General features: G+C 42.2%; 1 protein-coding gene across 4 annotated transcripts in view; it reads left to right on the top strand.

The window, feature by feature from the left end:
- The window catches only part of dicer1 (dicer 1, ribonuclease type III), a 179,553-nt gene that overhangs the window by 68,929 nt on the left and 89,774 nt on the right, over positions 1-20,850 (top strand). For all 4 annotated transcript variants that reach the window (XM_060829478.1, XM_060829479.1, XM_060829480.1 and 1 more), the window contains exons 4-7: positions 1,628-1,810; positions 3,162-3,324; positions 13,226-13,356; positions 14,418-14,552. In XM_060829478.1, the coding sequence (XP_060685461.1) occupies positions 1,697-1,810; positions 3,162-3,324; positions 13,226-13,356; positions 14,418-14,552 (543 nt within the window). In that variant the 5' untranslated portion in view covers positions 1,628-1,696. The remainder of the gene's footprint in view (positions 1-1,627; positions 1,811-3,161; positions 3,325-13,225; positions 13,357-14,417; positions 14,553-20,850) is intronic.

Below are 20,850 nucleotides of genomic sequence, written 5' to 3'. Positions count from 1 at the left end.
CTTGCTGCATTTCTTTATTTCATTTTGTAGAGAGTGAACACTGCTGTTACTGAACATCAATAGTGGAGGGAATGAATATGACCCCAAACAAGCAGGCTGTTTTGTACTGGGTGATAGACATAGAGATGTACAGCATGGAAACAGACCTTTTCGGTCCTACTCGTCCATGCCGACCAGATATCCCAACCCAATCTATTCTCACATTCAAGCACTTGGCCCAAATACCTCCAAACTCTTGCTATTCATATACCTGTCCAGATGCCTTTTAAATGTTGCAGTTGTACCAGCCTCCTCCACTTCCTCTGGCAGTTCATTCTACACATGCACTACCCACTGAGTGAAAAGGTTGCCCCTTAGGTCTCTGTTATATCTCCCCACCTCTTCCCCCACCCCCACCCTAAACCTATGCTGTCTAGTTCTGGTCTCCCCCACTCCAGGGAAAAGACTATTTATCCTATCCGTGCACCTCATGATTTGTTAAAACTCTCTAAGCTCATCCCTCAGCCTCCGATGCCACAGGGAAAACAGCCCCAGCTTATTCAACCTCTCCCTATAGCTCAAATCCTCCAACCCTGGCAACATTTTTGTTAATCTTTTCTAAATCCTTTCAAGTTTCATAACACCCTTCCCATAGGAAGGAGACCAGAATTGCATGCAACGTTGGCCTAACCAAAGTCCTGTACAGCCACATCATGACCTCCCAATTCCTGTACACAATCTGACCAAGGAAAGTACACCAAACACTGCCTTCTCTATCCTGTCTGAGATTTTTGAGTGACACTCATCCAGGCAAGTGGGGAGTCTTCCATCACTCTCCTGACTTGTGTTTTATAGTTGGGTGAGTGAGGAGACAAGGTGCTCTCTGCAGAATTTCCATTCGCTGGCCTGCACTTGTAACATTTATTTATGTGACTAGTCTAGTTCAGTTCAGTTTCTATTTAAGGCAACCCTTGTGATTTTGATATTGGAACCATCAGTGATTCTAATATCATTGATGTCAAGGGTTAGATTCTCTCTTTGTTAGCAATGGTATTGGCTGGCACTTTTGTGTTGGCAATGTTACTTGCCACTTGTTAGCCAAAGCCAGGATATTATCTAGGTATTGCTCAGATCTGGGCTAACAAGTTATCTATGGTATACTACTGTTCCACTGGAGCTTTGATTTGAGTAATAATGAATGGAAGCCGATCTATATTGTTATCAATAATCTTCCTCCCAATCCTACTCTACTATTATGTTGAGGGAAAGTAACAATAAATGGTTCAAGAGTTGTCCAGTGTCTGTGGAGTATGATCCAAGGACTATAGGAAGAAAAGGGATCTAATAACTTTGGTTTTGCAATAGAGGTTAAAGGTTTGGATGTTGAATAAGTCTGAGATTAAGATGGTTGTGATTCCCATCTTATGCACTCAATCTATAAAGAATGATGGTGGTGGCTTGGCCAAAATATTGGTGATTTAATCAGGTTTGTGGATTCATGCTCTAGCAAGGTTTAGCACTTGGAGATGGGAAATAATTGGGGTCAAATAAAATAGTACTTCTCAATTTTGAACTTTGTTTTTAGTGGCCTGGAAATGCAAAGGAGTTTACATTTTGACAATGGAGCTCAATTCTTTGTGTTGGTCAGGATTTGCTGGAACATTTGAAATGACAGAAACACTGGATGAATGAAAAGACCGCTTTGTGAAACCTAAGCATGGCAGGATTACAGCTCATGACGCCTGCTTCATCACCAATGGGTCCCTTTTTTGGACTGCCGTGGCAACAGGAAGCTATCCATGATAACATTTTTACACCAAGGAAATATCAGGTACGTGCTGTTTGGAAGATGGTACGTAGAAATAGGTATTATAGGAACAAAAACAAAAACTGCTGGAGAAACTCAGCAAGTCTGGCATCATCTGTGGGAAGAAAGTGGAGTTAACATTTTGAATCCAGTGCCTCTTATTATCAGAATTGTAAGTAGCTAGAAAAACACTTGTGTTTATGCTGAAGCCAAATTAGTGGTGGGGAAGGAGTGGTGAGTGAGCAGGTAAGTGGAGATGGTGTCCAGGAAGAGAAATGTCAAAGCAGTAGTTAAATAAGGAGATTATAAATTGTAGACCAGGACACACACACAACACTGTATAAGAGATTGTAAGAGCTCAGAGTAGAAAATAGGTGAGCTGTGCTGAATGCAGCCCATATAACATGATAATGAGCCTAACTGTACGTGAGAATGTGACTGTGCTAAAAGCAACCCATTTCATAATAGGATGGGTTGTGAGATGGGCAAAAAATATTTAAGGACAGAATCAGCCATTTAAGTTATTGAACTCAGTATTGAGTTCTAGAGGCTCTTTGTTGACAGCCTCAATTACAGCTATCTAACGTAATATTGTTTGTCATCATCGGCAATCACTCACTAACAAGTTTGACTAGGAAGCGCTGGGTCACTGGACATGGATTCTGTGGTTTCTTGCGTGGCTAATGAGCCCAAACCTGGAGCCACATCTCCCACCACACGTTTGGCAGATGTTTCCATGAGTTGGGAATTGTCCCTGCCCTCGAGATTGCTGGTAGTACTGATTAACTATAAAAAGGAACAGTTTTTAAATGCACTGTACAAGACAAAATGACTTCTTAAAATATTCAAGCTTATCCACAAGAATGTGCTATTTTAAAGCCAAGTTATTCCTTATCTCTGGGATTCTAGGTACAACACTTGCTTGAAGAGCAGTACACCAGTGTCAAATTTGTGGCAGTTCCTTATTCTTTTCAATTACCATGATTTATATTTAATGTAACTTGTTTATTTTGGGGCATTGGTACTCGTATACAATTGGCAAAATGGAAACTGTAGTGTGTGCAGACCTACACTACTATTTTTTTCCCTCATCATCACCAGTGTTGACCCTGAACTGGGCAGGAAAATTCAGTCTAGGCTGTTGTTTCTGGCTCAGCATCTAGTGGCCCCTGCTGGAAAGTTTATCTGTCTCTGCATAATTTTAAAAATTGGCTCAGCTGTCAAGCTTGCTAGGATTAAAAAGCCACTGTAATAGCTGTCAAATTTGTGCAATTAGTGCCACTCAGTCTGTATATATTTTTTTCAACTATAGGAAAGAATAAAAGGAAAATAGTCAATGTTTTATTGGTTTTTAAAAAACAATTTTTATTTGCAGGTTGAACTTCTAGAAGCAGCTTTGGAACATAATACTATAGTTTGTTTAAATACTGGCTCAGGGAAGACTTTCATTGCAGTGCTACTTACAAAGGAGCTATCTCATCAGATCAGGGGACAATTCAACAAGAATGGATCACGGACTGTGCTTTTGGTTAGTTCCGGTAAGTACTTTTTTTAAATAATTGTTTGAGTGCAGCAGGTAATCAGGAAAGCTAATGGAATGTTGGCCTTTATTTCAATGTGGTTGGAGTATAAGAACAAAGAAAATTACAGCACAAGAACAGGTGCTTTGGCCCTTCATACCTGCGCCAATCCAGACCTTCTATCTAAACCTGTCATCTATTTTCTAAGTATCTACACCCCTCTGCTCCCTGCCATTCATGTATCTGTTTAGATGCATTTTAAATGGTGCTATCATGTCTGCCTCCACCACCTCTCACTTTGAACTCATGAGTTCTAGTAATTGAGTTCCCCACTCGGGGCGGGGACAGGGGGAGATGCTTCTTGCTGTCCACCCTGTCTATACTCCCATGACCTCAATTAGTTCCCCCCCCCAATCTCCGTCTTTCTAATGAAAATAATCCTGATCTACTCAACCCCTTCATAGCTTGCACCCTCCAAACTAGGCAACATCCTGGTGAACCTCCTCTGCACCCTCTCCAAAAGATCCACATCCTTTTGGTAATGTGGCAACCAGAACTGTGTGCAGTATTTCAAATGTGGCTGGACTAATGTCTTATACAACTCTAACATGACCTGCCAACTCTTATACTCATACCCTGTCTGCTGAAGGAAAGTATGCCGTATGCTGCTTTGACCCCACTATCGACTTTTAGGGAACAATGGACCTGAACACTCAAATCTCAATGTTCCCAGGACTTTTCCATTTACTGTATAGTTCACACTTGAATTGTATTTTCTAAAATGCATCACCTCACATTTGTCCGGATTGAACTCCTCCTGCAATTTCTCTGCCCAACTCTCTAATCTGCTGTACTCTGTATGTTCTGCTGTATTCTCTGACAGTCTCTTTCTCTATCTGCTACTCCACTAATCTTAGTGTCATCTGCATACTTACTAATCAGACCACCTATACCTTCCTCCAAATCATTTATATATATCACCAGCAACAGTGGTCCCAGCACGGATGCCTGTGGAACACTACTGGTCACAGTTCTCCAGTTTGAGAAACTCCCTTCTTCTGTCTCCTGTTGCCCAGCCACTTCTTTATCCATCTAGCTAATGCACCCTTGACCCCATGCAACTTCACTTTTTCCATCAGCCTATCATGGGGAACCTTATCAAACACCTTGCTGAAGTCCATGTATATGACATCTACAGCCTTTCCCTCATCAATCAATTTTGTCACTTTCTCAAAGAATTCTATTAAGTTGGTAAGATATGACCTTTCCTGCACAAAACCATGATGCCTATCACTGATAAGCTCATTTTCTTCCAAATGGGAACAGATCCTCTCCCTCTTTATCTTCTCCAGCAGCTTTCCTACCACTGATGTCAAGCTCACTGGTCTATTATTACCTTAATTATCCCTGCTTAAACAAGGGGACAACATTGACATTTCTCCAGTCCTCTGGGACTTCACTTGTGTTCAAGAATGCTGCAAGGATATCCGTAAAGGCCCCAGCTATATCCTCGCTCATTTCCTTCAGTGACCTGGGATAGATCCCATCCGGACTTAGGGAATTGCCTTTTAGAATGCCCAACACATCCTACTTAAGCCGACTTGCCCGAGAACAATCAAACATCTGTCCCTAACCTCAACATCCGTCATGTCTCTCTCCTTGATGAATACCGATGCAAAAGTACTCATTTAAGAATCTCACCTATTTTCTCTGACTCCATGCAGAACTTTCCTCCTTTGTCCTTGAGTGGGCTAACCCTTTCTTGAATTACCCTCTTGCTCCTTACATATGAATAAAAGGCTTTGGGATTTTCCTTAACCCTGTTTGCTGAAGATATCTCATGATCCCTTTTAGCCCTCTTAATTCCTCGTTTCAGATTGGTCCTACGTTCCCAATATTCTTCCAAAGCTTCATCTGTCTTCAGTTGCCTAGACCTTATGAATGCTTCCTTTTTTTTCCCTCTTAGCTAGTCTCTCAATTTCACCTGTCATCCATGGTTCTCTAATCTTGCCATTTCTATCCCTCATTTTCACAAAGATCTGTCTCTCCTGCACTTTAATCAACCGCTCTTTAAAACCCTCCCACATATCAAATGTGGATTTACTTTCAAACAGCTGCTTCCAATCTACATTCTCCAGCTCCTCCTGAATTTTGGTATAATTGGTCTTTCCCCAATTTAGCACTCTTCCTTTAGGACCACTCCTGTCTTTGTCCATGAATATTCTAAAACTTATGGAATTGTGATCACAATTCCCAAAGTAATCCCCTACTACCACCTAGCTGGGCTCATTTGTCAACACCAGGTCCACAATGGCCCCTTCCCAATTTGGACTATTTACGTACTGCTCTGGAAAACCCTCCTGAATGCTTCTTACAAATCATGCTCAATCAAACCTCCAACACTAATTATGAGAAAGTTAAAATCTCCACCAAGACCCTGTTACTCCTACATCTTTCCATAATCTGTTCACATATTTGTACCTCTATCTCATGCTCATTGTTGGGAGGCCTGTAGTACAGCTCCAACATTGTTACTGCATTCTTCTGATTTCTGAGCTCTGTCCATATTGCCTCACTGCTTGAGTCCTCCATAGTACCCTTCTTCAGCACAGCTGTGATGTCCCCTCTGACCAGTAATGCAACACCTCCACCCCTTTTACTTACCCCTCAATCCTGCCTGAAGCATTGATATCCTGGGATATTTAGTTGCCAATCATGCCCTTCCCTCAACCAACTCTCAGTTATAGCAATAACATCATACTCCCTATTACTAATCTAAGCCCTACGTTCATCTGCCTTACTTACTACATTTCTTGCAGGGGGTGGCATGGTGGGGCAGTGGTTAGCATTGCTGCCTCACAGCACCAGGGTTCCAGGTTCAATTCCAGCCTCGGGCAAATGTCTGTGTGGAGTTTGCACATCCTCCCCGCGTATGTGTGGGTTTCCTCCGAGTGCTCCAGTTTCCTCCCACAATCCAAAGATGTGCAGGTCAGGTGAATTGGCCATGCTAAATTGTCCATAGTGTTAGGTGGGTGCTTACTCTTCAGAGGGTTGGTGTGTACTTGTCGGGGCGAAGGGCCTGTTTCCACACTGTAGGCAATCTAATCTTTAAAATAAATGCACCTCAGGCCATCAGTCCCTTTGCATTCATCTTCACCTTAGTTACGCTGACTTCATTATCTAATTCCTTACAGGCTTTAGTTATTACCTTCTGACTGTCCACTAACCCCTTCGTTTGGTTCCTAACCCCCTGCCACATCAGTTTAAACACTCCCCAACAGTATTAGCAAAAGCACCCCAAGGACATTGGTTCCAGACCAGCCCAGGTGTAAACTGTCCAATTTGTGATATTCCCACCTCCCTCAGAACAGGTCCCAATGTCCCCAAAATCTGATGTCTCTTCCCTGCCCCCCCCCCCCCCCCCCCCCCCAGCACACCATCTCTCAAGCCATTCATCCTGCCTATTCTTTCATTTCTATTCTGACTAGCACATGGCCCTGGTAACAATCCTGAGATTACTACCTTTGAGATCCTACTTTTTAACTTGGCTCCTAACTCCCTAAATTCAGCTTGTGGGACCTCATCCTGTTTTTTACTTATCGTTGGTGCCTATATGTACCATGGCAATTGGCTGTTCACTCTCTCCCTTCAGAATATTCTGCAGCTGATCTGAGACATCCTGACTCGTGCATCTAAGAGGAAAAAGTGAGGTCTGCAGATGCTGGAGATCAGAGCTGAAAATGTGTTGCTGGAAAAGCGCAGCAGGTCAGGCAGCATCCAACGAACAGGAAATTCAACGTTTTGGGCATAAGCCCTTCATCAGGAACCCTGATTCCTGATGAAGGGCTTATGCCCGAAACGTCATATTTCCTGTTCCTTGGATGCTGCCTGACCTGCGCTTTTCCAGCAACACATTTTCAGCTTGTGCATCTAAGAGGCAACATACCATTTGGGAGTCACATTTTTGACCACAGAACCGCCTATCTGCTCCCCTTACAATTGAATCCCCTATGACTGTAGCCCTTCCACTTTTTTTTTCCCACCCTTCTGTACAGCACAGCCAGCCACATTGCCATGAACCTGGCTACTGCTGCCTTCTCCTGGTGAGCCATCTCCCCCAGCAGTATCCAAAACGGTATACCTATTTTGGAGGGAGATGACTACGTGGGGCACCTGCACTGTCTTCCTGCTCTTTCTCTGCCTTTTTGGTTACCCATTCCCTTTCTCCCTCAGCAATCCTACTCTGCAATGTCACCAAACATGCTCTCCACGACCCCCTCAGCATCGCCTATGCTCCAAAGAGTGGTGAAATATTATTGCAACTGTACAAGGTGCTGGTAAAACCGCATCCAGTGTACTCAGCAGTTGTGGTCCCCTTAAGTAAAGATAAAATTTCATTGGAGTGACTTCAGACAAGGTTCATGAGGATGTTCCCTGCTATGGAGAGATTGTCCTATGAACAAAGGCTAAACAGTTTGGGACTCTACTCACTGAAATTTGGAAGAATGAGTGTAAATATATGAGATTCTTACAGGGCTTGACAAATTAGATGTTGAGCGTATGTTTCCCTTCATGAGGTAAGGTTAGGACCAGACAGGATATTAAGGCGATACCCATTTAAGGCCCATTTAGAAGTCATACAACACCAGGTTATAGTCCAACCGGGTTATTTGAAGCCACGAGCTTTCAAAGTGCTCCTGTTTTGTTAGGTAAGTGAAGAAGAATACACCGGCACAGAATGTATAGGCAGAGAGTTCAATAGGCAGAAAGATCATACAAGTGGTATGAATGGAATGTCGAAAGGCTGAATTATAAGTCTCTGTAGATGATCAAAGGTGTCCGACTGTGTGAATAAAGTGTCAGTAACTGAATTACAAATGAAGGGATGACCAATGATCTGATTAATTGAGGCAGAGAGATAATTGCAAAAAAATTAAAATAAGGTGGTGCTGGAGACAAACCAAACAGCTGGAATAATGTGCGAGGTATAAGAGTTGCATGCTGAGGGTCAAAGCAAAGGAACAAGTAATCCACACCTGTACAAACTAATTGAGGTACATCATAACAAGTTATCAAGATGGTGGTGTCAAAACCGGACAGGATGAAGATTTTTACAGGCACGGAACAGTATAGTGGGTTTACATGCAGCGCAACATGAACTCAAGATCATGATTGAGGCAGTCTTCATGGATATGGAACTTGACACTCAGTTTCTGCTCAGTGGTTGTGTTTCTCAACAGCCAACTTGGAGGGTACTTACGCGAAGATTGGAGGTTGAATGTCCTTGATTGCTGAAGTGTTCCCGATTGCGGTGGAACACTCCTGTCTGGAATTTGTACAGTGTCCATTCATCATTGTCATAGCACCTACATGGTCTTGCCAATACATCATGCCTCAGAGCATCCTTGCCTGCAGCTTGGGTGGTAGACAACATTAGCCGTGTCATATGAGTATCTCCCGTATACGTGGTGGGTGGTGTTGCCACATGTGGTGATAGTAGTTATGTTAATGATCTGACACGTCTTACAGAGGAAGTCTGAGATGAGGATCTTCTGAAGATTGAGAGTCTTTGAAACTTTTTGCAGAGTGTGCTTTGGGAGCAAGAGTCCTTGCGTATATTTATGGCTAAGATATACTCTAGATGAATCAGGAAAAGGGCAGTAAAGTAGACATTAGGAATGTCAACATGATCCTATCGAATGGCAGAGCAGGCTCAAGGGGCCAAACTGAACAGGAGTAAATATTTCTTGTGGTCTCATGGATGTGAGCATCATTGGGTTGGTCAGCATTTTTTTTTGCTCATCTCTTTTGCCCTGTAGAAAATGGTGGTGAGCGTTTTTCTGAACTGCTTAATCTTTAGTGTGTAGCATCCACATCGCTGTTTGGGAAAAGTTCTCGAATTTTGGCTCAGACAGCTAAGGATTAGTGATAAAGTATGCAACATGGAGATAGGTAGTAGTGTTCTCATGTTTCTGGTGCTTTTGTCTGTCTAGGTATTGGTGAGACAGGAGGTAATTCCTTCAGAATTCCTAGCTTCAAACCTGGTCTTGTAGCCAAAATATTTATATGGCTGACCCTGTTCAGTTCCTGGTCAATGACAATCCCACCAGGATGCTGTTAATGATTAGATTACTTAATGTGGAAACAGGCCCTTCGGCCCAACAAGTCCACACCGACCCGCCGAAGCGCAACCCACCCATACCCCTACCCCTACATTTACCCCTTACCTAACACTATGGGCAATTTAGCATGGCCAATTCACCTGACCCGCACATCTTTGGATTGTGAGAGGAAACCGGAGCACCCGGAGGAAACCCACGCAGACATGGGGAGAACGTGCAAACTCCACACAGTCAGTCACCTGAGGCGGGAATTGAACCTGGGTCTCTGGCGCTGTGAGGCAGCAGTGCTAACCACTGTGCCACCGTGTCGCCCACCACGGAGAATTCAGTGCCATTGAATGTCACAAGGTGATGGTTAGATTAGGTCTTTTGGAAAATGGTCAGTGCCCGGCACTTGTGTGATGCAAATGTTATTTGCTACTTGACAGCCAAACCTGAGTGTACGCTAAGTCATGCTGCATATTTTCATTCATTCATGTGACAAGAGCAACGCTGGCTGGCCAAAATTTTTATTGCCCATGCCTAGTTGCCCTTGAAAACGTGGTGGTGAACTACCTTGAACCACTGCAGTCCAAATGTTGTAGATAGACCCACAATGCCCTTGGGAAGAGAATTCCAGGATTTTGACCCAGCAACGGCAAAGGAACAGCAATCCGCTTCTAAGTCAGGAAGGTGAATGGTCTAGAAGGAAATTTGCAGGTGGTTTGGGAAACTTGTTCCCCAGTGTGTGCTGCCCATGTCTTTTGGGATGGAAATGGCTTGGAATGTGCTGTCGTATAGACAGTCGTCTTTTACGGGATGAGGGTGTTGCTAGCTGACCAGGGAAAAGATTTTATCTATTTATTCTATCCATGCCCCTTATTTTATAAACCTCTATAAGGTTACCCCTTAGCCTCCGACGTTCCATGGAAAACAGTCCAGCCTGTTCAGCCTCTCCCTATAGCTCAAATCCTTCAACTCTGGAAACATCCTTGTAAATCTTTCTGAACCCTTTCAAGTTTCACAACATCTTTCCGATAGGACGAAGACAAGAATGGCATGCAATATTCCAACAGTGGCCTAACCAATGTTCTGTACAGCTGCAACATAACCTCCCAACCCCTGTACTCAATACTCTGACCAATAAAAGAAAGCATACCAACCGCCTCCTTCACTATCCTAACTACCTGCTTTCAAGGAGCTATGAACCTACACTCCAAGGTCTCTTTTTGTTCAGCAACACTCCCTAGGACCTTACCATTAAGTGTATAAGTCCTGCGAAGATTTGCTTTCCCAAAATGCAGCACCTCATGTTTATCTGAATTAAACTCAGTCTGCCACTTCTCAGCCCATTGGCCCATCTGATCAAGATCCTGTTATAATCGGGGGTAACCTTCTTCGCTGTCCACTGCACCTACAATTTGGTGTCATCTGCAAACTTACTAACCGTACCTCATATACTCACATCCAAATTATTTATGTAAATGATGAAAGGTAGTGGACCCAGCACCGATCCTTATGGCATTCCACTGGTCACAGGCCTCCAGTCTGAAAAACAACCATCCTCCACCACCATCTTCTATCTTTGAGCCAGTTCTGTATCCAAATGGCTAGTTCTCCCTGTATTTCGTGAGATCTAACTTTGCTCACCAGTTTCCCATGGGGAACCTTGTCAAATGCCTTACTGAAGTCCATATAGATCTACCACTCTGCCCTCATCAATCCGCTTTGTTACTTCAAAAAACTCAATCAAGTTTATGAGGCATGATTTTCCATGCACAAAGCCATGTTGACTATCCCTAATCAGTCCTTGCCTTTCCAAATACATGTACATCCTGTCCTTCAGGATTCTTTCCAACAACTTGCCCACCACCGAGGTCAGGCTCACTGGCTTGTCCTTACCACCCTTCTTGAACAGTGATACCATGTTTGCCAACCTTCAGACTTCTGGCACCTCACCTGTGATTATGAATGATACAAATATCTCAGCAAGAGGCCCAGCAATCGTTTCCCTAGCTTTCCACAGAGTTCTAGAGTACACCTGATCAGGTCCTGGTGTTGGTATTGGGGTATTTTTTGGCTTCAGTATCTGTGGAAGTCTGAATAATATTGAACATTGTACAACCATCGTGGAGCATGCCCATTTCTGATCTTGTGATGGTGAGAAGGTCATTGAGGATGACCATGAAGATGGTTGTTCCTGGGACACTACCCTGAGGAACTCCTGCACTGATGTCCTGGGTGGAGTTAATTGACCTTCAACACTCGCAACTAACTTTCTTCATGTTAAGTACGACTCCAATTACCAGAGTGTTTTCCATTGATTTCCTTTTGACTTCAGTTTTGCGAGGGTTGCTTAATGCCGTAATTTGTTAAAAACTACCTTTGTCAAGGACAGTCCCTCTCGCCATACATCCTGGAGGTCAGCTGTTTCATGCTCTAATGAGGCCAGAAACTGTGGCCCTGGCCTAACCTATATTGAATTACTGTGAGCGGGTTGTTCTTTTTCAAGGTCACATGCTAGCATGGTCAATTTGATCAAGAATACACTGGCCAGTAATTGTCTGGTTTGACATTGTCCTGCATCTTGTGTACCAAATATATCTGAGCAACTTTATCACGTTGTTAGGTAATGCCATTGTTGTAGCTGTGAATTGGAACAACCTGGCTGGCGTAAGAATGGTTCTGGAGCACGTTTGTTTATTACCAGAATGTTGACATGGTTCAAAATATGTGTATATGCTGCCTTTGACTCTTTTTATTATATAGAGTTAATCAAATTGTCTGAAGACTGGCATCTGTGATGCAGTGGATTTCTGAAAGAAGCTCAAGTGGATAATCCACTTAGCACTTTAGGCTAAAGCAGGTTGCAGATGCTTCCACTTTACCTTTTTAACTAGTGTGCTCAGCTGTGCTATCATTTGAGGTTGGGATATTTGTGTCATCTCCTCTACCTGTTAGTTATTTCACTGTCCACAACCATTCATGACAGCTCTACCGTACTGACACATCCTAAGATCTGATTTGTTGGTTGTGGAATCATTTAGTTCTGTGCATTATATCCTCCTCCTGCTTGGCATGAAAGTAGGACTTCATAGTATGTTTTCAGGTTGACACCTAATTTTTAGTTGTCTGATGCTGCTCCTTGCATGTCCCTCCTGCATTCTTCATTGAACAAGGGTTGATTCCCTGATTGAATGCTAATGGTAGAGTGAGTCTATGCAAGGTCATAAGATTAGATGTTCTGGTCAAGCTGCATTTGCAGTAACGTAGTCATAATAACCACCTGACAATAAAATTTTGTGGTGTAGCCTTATTCCCTCTACTTCCAAATTGATCAGATCAATAATCAGTGTCGTCTTCAATACATACCAACCTCTGGGCAAGGATTCTCAGGGCTGATTACTAACGGGTAATTCCTGCTGGAAAATGCTTGGCTATTATTAATTTAATAGTGGATTAAACTCAGTTCACCAAATGACCAGGGCAGCCTTGCATGGTCCTTGCTCAGTAGTATAATAATCTGCAATGAAGGCATTTTCAGATAATGCAGCAATATGCAGCATTTCCATTGTTGTGCCAGCCTGGATATTGATGGGATTAAATCTAGCACCTTTTCAGGACTTCGTGGATGATGTAATCCTTAGTGCAAACTCACTGAAATAAGAAACCATTTTAGGACTGTTATCTGAAGCAGTTAGTTCAGGTAATTGATATGGTTGTATAACTGGACATTTCTGTTTAAATAGCATCATTTGTGTGCAGAATGTAAATTGGTGAGAGAATGTAGTGGTTAAATTAAGCATAATCTCTTCTAGCACCCTCTGTGGCTCAGCTAGCAGCAGCTGTCAAGACCCATTCAGACCTGAAGGTCGGAGAGTATTCCAGTTTGGAAAACATTGAGTCATGGGCAAGTAAAGAATGGAACAAAAGCTTTGTTGGACAACAGGTATTTCAACTTAGTTTGAAAGTCTAGTTAAAGATCGTAGTCCTGTCTTTTGCATTTTCCATTTTGTATGCCGTAATGTAAAATGTTTAAAGCCTGAAAATAAAGTCCTGCTCATCCCGGAGGCATCTTAACAGTTAATGATTGTATCGCACTATGCTGAATTCCCAATTTACCTCCCTGGTAGATTCAGATTGACCGAAAACATGGATCATGTAGTTAACAAGAAGTACAATTTATTACAAGTAAGTAGATCCTAAGGACAAGTAAACCAGAACTGTTGCTGAATAACTTAGTTTTAAAAACTCGACCCCCCCCCCTTCTAAAAATACTCCAATACAAAGCAAAAATTGGTGTTATTAAAAAACACTGGAGAAAATGTTCAGTGGCATAACACCTCAGGAGTTTTTTGGAGGAGACCCTCTGGTTTCCCTAATCCTTCAGTTTACTCTTTGCCTTCTCTAGAAAAGTGAGCAATTGGTTTACAAGTGATAAAATTTGAATTATTGGATAAAAGCAAGGGCTTACAGTAACTGGTGGAAGAAAATAAACTGGCTTTTTTTTTTCAGGCATTTTTACTGCAGAGAAAGAGACACCACCCCACATTCCAGAGGTCCAAGACCTGCCAGTGTCGTTCACACCAATAAGATAAGCAACCACTCATGAGCCAATCAGATTGGCACTGTCGGGCATCCACAAGTGATTACAACTCCACAAACTAATCAGCAACCTATAGCCAGCTGACTTTCACGTTGTACAAGAACCCCAAAGCCAGGCCAACTTCTCTTGTGTCTTACACAGCTTGGAAAGCAACAGTGTAGACATAATTTTACAGTTAGTTTCAGTAATTTGTTTTTAAAACATATTGCACTTCCTTCCTCAGTCCATTTTCATAAAACAGCCCTTTCCCATATAGTCCACAACCAAAACTAAAGCACAGATGCAATTTTTTTTTTAAAAAGTTGTAGAAATACCCATGTGTTAACTGCGTAAAAACGTTATGTTTATGTAAAATCTTTACTGATTGTCCTTCTTTATTTCTCTCCTGTTTTTGATTTTTATAGGTGCTAGTCATGACTTGCCACATCTTCTTGCACATCTTGAAAAGGGGCTACCTTTTCCTCTCCAAAATCAACCTTCTAGTGTTTGATGAATGCCACCTTGCAATCAGAGAACATCCCTATCAGGAGATTATGAAGGTATTATTTCTTGCTGTCATTTAGACAAATCATTTTGCCATAACATTCCACACTGGGAGTGAAGTCCAAATGTCGTTCTCATGTGAAATTAAGTTACAAATTTGGGGCAAACCTCCAGTGCATGCAGCCAAAGGGCACTTAGTTCATTTATTATTTTGAAGTCCTTTATTGTTTTTATATTTCCATTACAAAGAAAACTCTTAATTTCTAAATTCAAACTAAAATCTGTCTATGTAAACTTGTAGTTACAGCCTCTTGTCAGTGTGACATCCTGGAAAGTTTAATTGCAAATAATTATTAACATTGTTTTCACTTCTGTGGAAATTGGGAACTTGTATTTCTTGTCAGTCATGTGCACATCCCCTGTATAAAGCTGCTTGACTTTACAGTTTTTGTTACCTTTCCAAAATAATCCAAATTTGAGAACATTCCTCCCCTCTCACCTGCCTGTCCCTGCCCCCCAAATTGTGTTTGCTTCGTGAGATGCAGCTGTTTTCTCATGCTACCTGTCAACCATGACAATTTGATAGCTTGGAGTCTAGTGTTCTGACTAGAAATATAAGGTAATCTGTGTACTTAAACTAAGATATAAGCTTGTAAATATTGTCTTTCAATGAAATAGAAAACATGACCCTAAGAAATATGATACTTTGAATCTGCTTTACCATTCACTTGTGATTGACCTTTTAGTCACCTTCCTGCCTAAAATAGGTAAAGAAATTGAGTAAAGTTAACTAGCTTGAAATCTCAACTCTTTGAGCTGTTATGATGTAATGTTCTTTTTTGCTGTCATCCCTGAGGGTTGCTACATCCTCTGTTGAATGTTGAAGGCTCTAGCAGCAATGGTTTGACCTTTTTTGAAAAGATTCACCGTGGGATGGTATCAGGAATCCTCACCATTTATAACTCACTTTATTTTTGCCTCACGAGTGTGTCTACCGTTTCTAAAAAGATGGCAAAATATTGAAAGTGTTTTTCCTACGTTATAAAAAGCTTGATATTATGTCCTTTGCCATTAACCCAAGCCAGATGGTACTTAAGATGTTACTTTATACAACTGCAGGACTGTTGCACAAGGAACATTTATTTGCCCCTTTGTTAATAGGATCTATAGTTTGCAAGTTGGTTGAATGACAGGACTTTGAACAAGAACTATTTTGGGTCTTGATGCATGACAAATTGTAAAGCAAAATTACTGTTTGAGGGCAAGAGGCTAATCTTCCATCTTCTAGTCTGTTGATAGAAAGTTGTTGCAGTTTAGTTTTGCCTCTGTTATGGCAGTTCCAATTTGGCTTACGGAGTCAGATTTTATATCTAACCGGTCACATGTAAAGGTCAGTGTCCACGTTTGTTCTCTAGCCCTTCTACTCTTTTAATCTGTTAGTTTTGTTAGCTCTTTCCTTAAGTGCTTATAATACATGAACGTTGTTTAATTGAAGTGCTAAAGTTGCAAAAGACCCCACAAGGTAAGTATCCTAATTATTAGCATTCTTCCAGTAGAGCCAAAACCCTGCCGAGCACCTTCAAGAGGATAGTTTGCCTTTAGCTATGTATTAGAGTACAAGCTGAGCAATCAGCTTAGCCGTGTGAATCCTGTGTACATATTCTCATGGGAGTGTGATGTTTATGTGCAGATCTGTCTAAATTCAGGCAGAATGCCATTGAGTACAGCTCCCTCTCCTACATGGTACCAATCTGAAGAAGTATCACTTTGAATGTAACTGGCTCTCCCTGTGAGTCTGCTGGCATTGCCTAATATTAACATTGATAACAGAAGTGCAGCAGCTGTTTCTCTTTTTCTTGCTCTCCACTTCCCCTCCCTTTGGCTTGATGTGAACAAGTCTTCAGACCAAAGCATTCATGACAAGGTTCCATTTGCCATTACTGCTTTTTGTTAAAAAAATTGAATTCATTTATTTATTGAACTTGTCAGCTTGATTGCCTCTAACCCTGTGGGTGGAGAGGCTATGGAAGTATTTGCTGGAATTTTTATTGCGAAAATTGTAACAACTTCTTTGTCTCCTCCGATGAAACATGAAATGTTTAAATATTTGTGAAGTGGCATCTTTGATCAGATACACTTAACAATAATCGCTAAATAGTTAAAAATGTTGATTTGGTCACATTGGACTCAAAATGGCTTGGTGCACCATTCCAAATCAAACCTGCTTTTCGCCCTTTTTTTTTGATATATACTTTCTGCTCATGCCTGGAAAGGCTCAAGGTGTACCTAATATTTGTTTGAGAGTTAAAAGCAATAAATGCTAGTTTTGCCAGCGATGCTCGCTTCCCACGAGTTGATTAAAGGAGAGACCTTAAAAGAACCTTGTTAGACCATTGATTATGGAATTGTTTTATTATAGGTAACCAAAACTGGTGCTAACATTATCCATTTAAGCATGAAGTAACATTGTACATCAGAATACGTATTTCTAATATCTCCCAGCGGTAGCCATTGTTAATGAAAGAGTATTTTTGCTGTATAGTCATTGAGCTCTACGGCAAAGAAAAAAAGCCCTTCAGCCCATCAAGTCTGTACCACTTAAAGGCAGTCACCTAACTATTCTAATCCCATTTTCCAGCACTTGGTCCATAGCTTGTATGTCTTGGTTGCACAAATATACATCTAAAAATTCAATAAATGTGATGAGGGTTTCTACCTGTGCCACCTTTTACAGGCAATGAGTACCTCTTGGGTGGGGGGGAAGGAGGAGTTTTTCCTCACATTCCCTCTAAACCTCCTGCCCTTTAGCTCGATGTATGCCCTCTGGTCATTGATCCCTCCACCTTCCACAAAGGGGAACATTTCCTATCTACCCCTCAAATGGTATTCATCACAATTACGTTCCCCCTCAGTCTGCTCTGCTGTGCTCCAAGTAAACAGCTGATATCCATTCAATCTTTCTACATAACAAACTCCAGTCAGGCGACATTCTGGTAAATCTCCTCTGCACCTGCTGTAGTGCAATCATATTCTCCCATTATAATGTGGATTCCAGAACTGCCTTAACTGGACTATCTAATATCTCTGATCTTAAACTCTGCCCCTTGGCAAGAAAACAAGTCTCTCACATGCCGCCTTAACCACTTTATCTACCTGCCATATTATCTTAAGGGACTGGTGGACATGTGCACCAAGGTACTTTTTGAACAAAGAAAATTTACAGCACAGGCCCTTCAGCCCTCCAAGCCTGTGCCGATCCAAATCCACTGTCTAAACCTATCGTCCAATTCCTAAGGATGTATCCCTCTGCTCCCCACCTACTCATGCATCTGTCCAGACGCATCTTAAATGAATCTACTGTGCCTGTCTCTACTACCTCTGTTGGCAGTGCGTTCCAGGCCCCTACAACCCTCTGTGTAAAGTACTTGCTGTGTATATCCCCCTTTTAAACTTTTCACCTCTCACCTTGAATGTGTGTCCTCGTGTTATTGAATCCCTCGCCCTAGGAAAAGGCTTATCTCTGTCTACCCTATCTATACCCTTCATAATTTTATAGACCACAATCAGATCCCCCTCAATCTCCTTTCTTCTAATTTAAAACGATGCTAACCTACTCAACTTCTTTTCATAGCTAGCGCCTTCTGTAACAGGCAACATCTTCATAAACCTTCTCTGCACCTTCTCCAAAGCATCCACGTCCTTTTGGTAATGTGGCGACCGGAACTGTACACAGTATTCTAAATGCGGCCGAACCAACAGTGTGTACAATCTTAACATGACCTGCCAGCTCTTCTACTCAATACCCTCTCCATTGAAGGCAAGCATACCATATGTCACCTTGACCACTCTATCCACCTGAGCAGGCACCTTCAGGATACAATGGATCTGCACTCCCAGATCTCTCTGCTCGTCACTTTTTCTCAAGGTTCTTCCGTTTACAATATAGTTCATTCCAGAATTAGACTTCCCAAAATGCAACACCTCACATTTTGCCTGGATTGAACTCCATCTGCCACTTCTCTGCCCAGCTCTCCAGTCTATGTCCTCCTGTATTCTTTGGCAGTCCCCTATGCTTTCTCCTACTTGACCAATCTTTGTTTCATCTGCAAACTTACTGATCAGACCAACAATGCCCTTTTCCAGATCGTTTATGTATATTATCAACATCAGTGGCCCCAACACTGACTCCTGCGGAACGCCACTGGTCACCTTTCTCCATTCAAGAAACTCCCTTCAACTACTACTGTCTCCTGTTGCTCAACCAGTTCTTTATCCACCTAGCTAGAAGACCCTGCACACCACATGACTTCACTTTCTCCATTAGTTTACCATGGGGAACCTTATCAAACTCCTTATATGACATGTACAGCCATTCGTTAATCGATCAACTTGGTCACTTCCTCAAACAACTCTATTAAGTTCGTATGGCATGATCTACCTTGCACAAAATCTTGTTACCTATCACTGATCAGCCCATTCTTTTCCAAATATAAATAGATTTTATCCCTCAGTACCTTCTCCAGCATCTTTCCAACCACTGATGTCAGGCACACTGATCTGTAGTTACCTGGAATATCCCTACAACCTTTCTGGTACAGGAAGACAACATGAGCAACCCTCCAGTCCTCCATAATGTAACCTGCGTTTAAGGATGCTGCAAAGATATCTGTCAGGGCCCCAGCTATTTGCTCTCTCGTCTCCCTCAGCAACCTGGGATAGATCCCATCCGGTCCTGGGGATTTGTCCACCTTTAATATCCTTTAGCCTACCCAACGTATCCTCCTTCCTTATGTCCATGTGATCCAGACTAAACAAACTTCAATTGCTAAGCTCAGCATTTATCACCTTTCCATTCGTCAATGAACACTGATGCAAAGTAATCATCAAGAATCTCACCCACTTTCTCATGTTCGACACACAACCTTCCTTCCTTATCCTTTAGTGGCGCAACCCTTTCTCTGGTTGCTCTCTTGCTTCTTATACAAGAAGAAAATGCCTTGGGGTTCTCCTTAATTCTGCTTGCTGTAGTTATTTCATGACCAGTTTTAGCCCGCTTGATTCCTGGTCCTACTCTCCCAATATTCCTCCAGGCCCATTCTGTTCTTAGCTGCCTGGATCTTACGTACGCTCCCTTTTCCTCCTGGCTAGTCATACAATTTCTCATGGCATCCACGATTCACACATCTTCAATTTTCTAACCCTGATTTTCAAAGGGATATGCCTATCCTGCACTATCTTTGAAAGCCTCACACATATCAAATGTGGATTTTCCTTCAAATAGCTGTGTCCAATCCACATTTCCCAGCTCCTGTCTAATTTTGATATAATTGGCCTTGGCCCAGTTTAGTACTCATCCCTTAGGACCACTTTCATCTTTGTCTGTAGGTATTTTAAAACTTACAGAATTGTGGTAACTATTCCCAAAGAAATCCCCCAAAGCAACTTCTACCACCTGGCCTGGATCATTCCCCAACACCAGATCCAATATGGCCCCTTCCCTCAGCATCTGTTGATGTATTGCTCTAGAAAACTTTCCTGGATGCTGCTTACAAATTTTGCCCCATCCAGACCTCTGACACCAAGTGTATCCCAGCTTTTGATAAGTAGATTATGTCAAATGCATTGACCTCCTCTACACATCTGGTCACCTCTTCAAAATAATCAATCCAGTTGGTCAGATGAGATCTCTCCTGAACAAAGTCATGCTGACTGTTCTTGATTAATGTCTGCCTTTCCGAGTGCAAGTTGATTGCCTCCAAATTGCTTTCAATAGTGCTCCTGCACCAAAGTTAGACTGTTCTCGTTTATTCCTTGCTCCCTTCACATAACAGTACCACACTGGCTGTCCTCTAGTCTGCTAGTATCTTTCCTGTGGTCAAAAAAGTTGAAAATTTGTACCAGCACCCAGTTATTCCCCCCTTACCCCTCTGAACAACCTGGGATTTATCTACTCAGCTGCCAGACCCCTCCATAAGACCATGAGAAACTGGAAAAGGAGTAGGCCATTCGGCCTCAAGAGCTTGCTTCAGCATAGAATCAGCCATGTCCTATTCAATGTTCCTCATGTCCACTTTCCTAACCTTTCCCTGTAACCTTTGTTTCCCCTGCTGATCAAAAATCTGTCTCAGCCTTAAGTATCCATATGGATTGTGCCTACAACTGAATCCTCTGAGAAGAAATTTGTCCTCAACTCAGTCTTAAATTGGCCCTCTTTTATTCTGAGACTATGCTGTGTGGTCCCAGACACTCTGAGGGGGAACATCCTCTCAGATTATACTTTGTCAAGTACTTTAGGAATCATCAACAAAATAAAAACCACAGAACTGCAGATGCTGGAAACCAGAAACACAAACA

The sequence above is a fragment of the Hemiscyllium ocellatum genome, chromosome 8 (genome assembly GCF_020745735.1).
Source record: "Hemiscyllium ocellatum isolate sHemOce1 chromosome 8, sHemOce1.pat.X.cur, whole genome shotgun sequence".
Taxonomy (NCBI): Eukaryota; Metazoa; Chordata; class Chondrichthyes; order Orectolobiformes; family Hemiscylliidae; genus Hemiscyllium; species Hemiscyllium ocellatum.
Note: the sequence above shows the minus strand (reverse complement) of the source record. Positions and strands in the feature narration are given on the sequence as shown.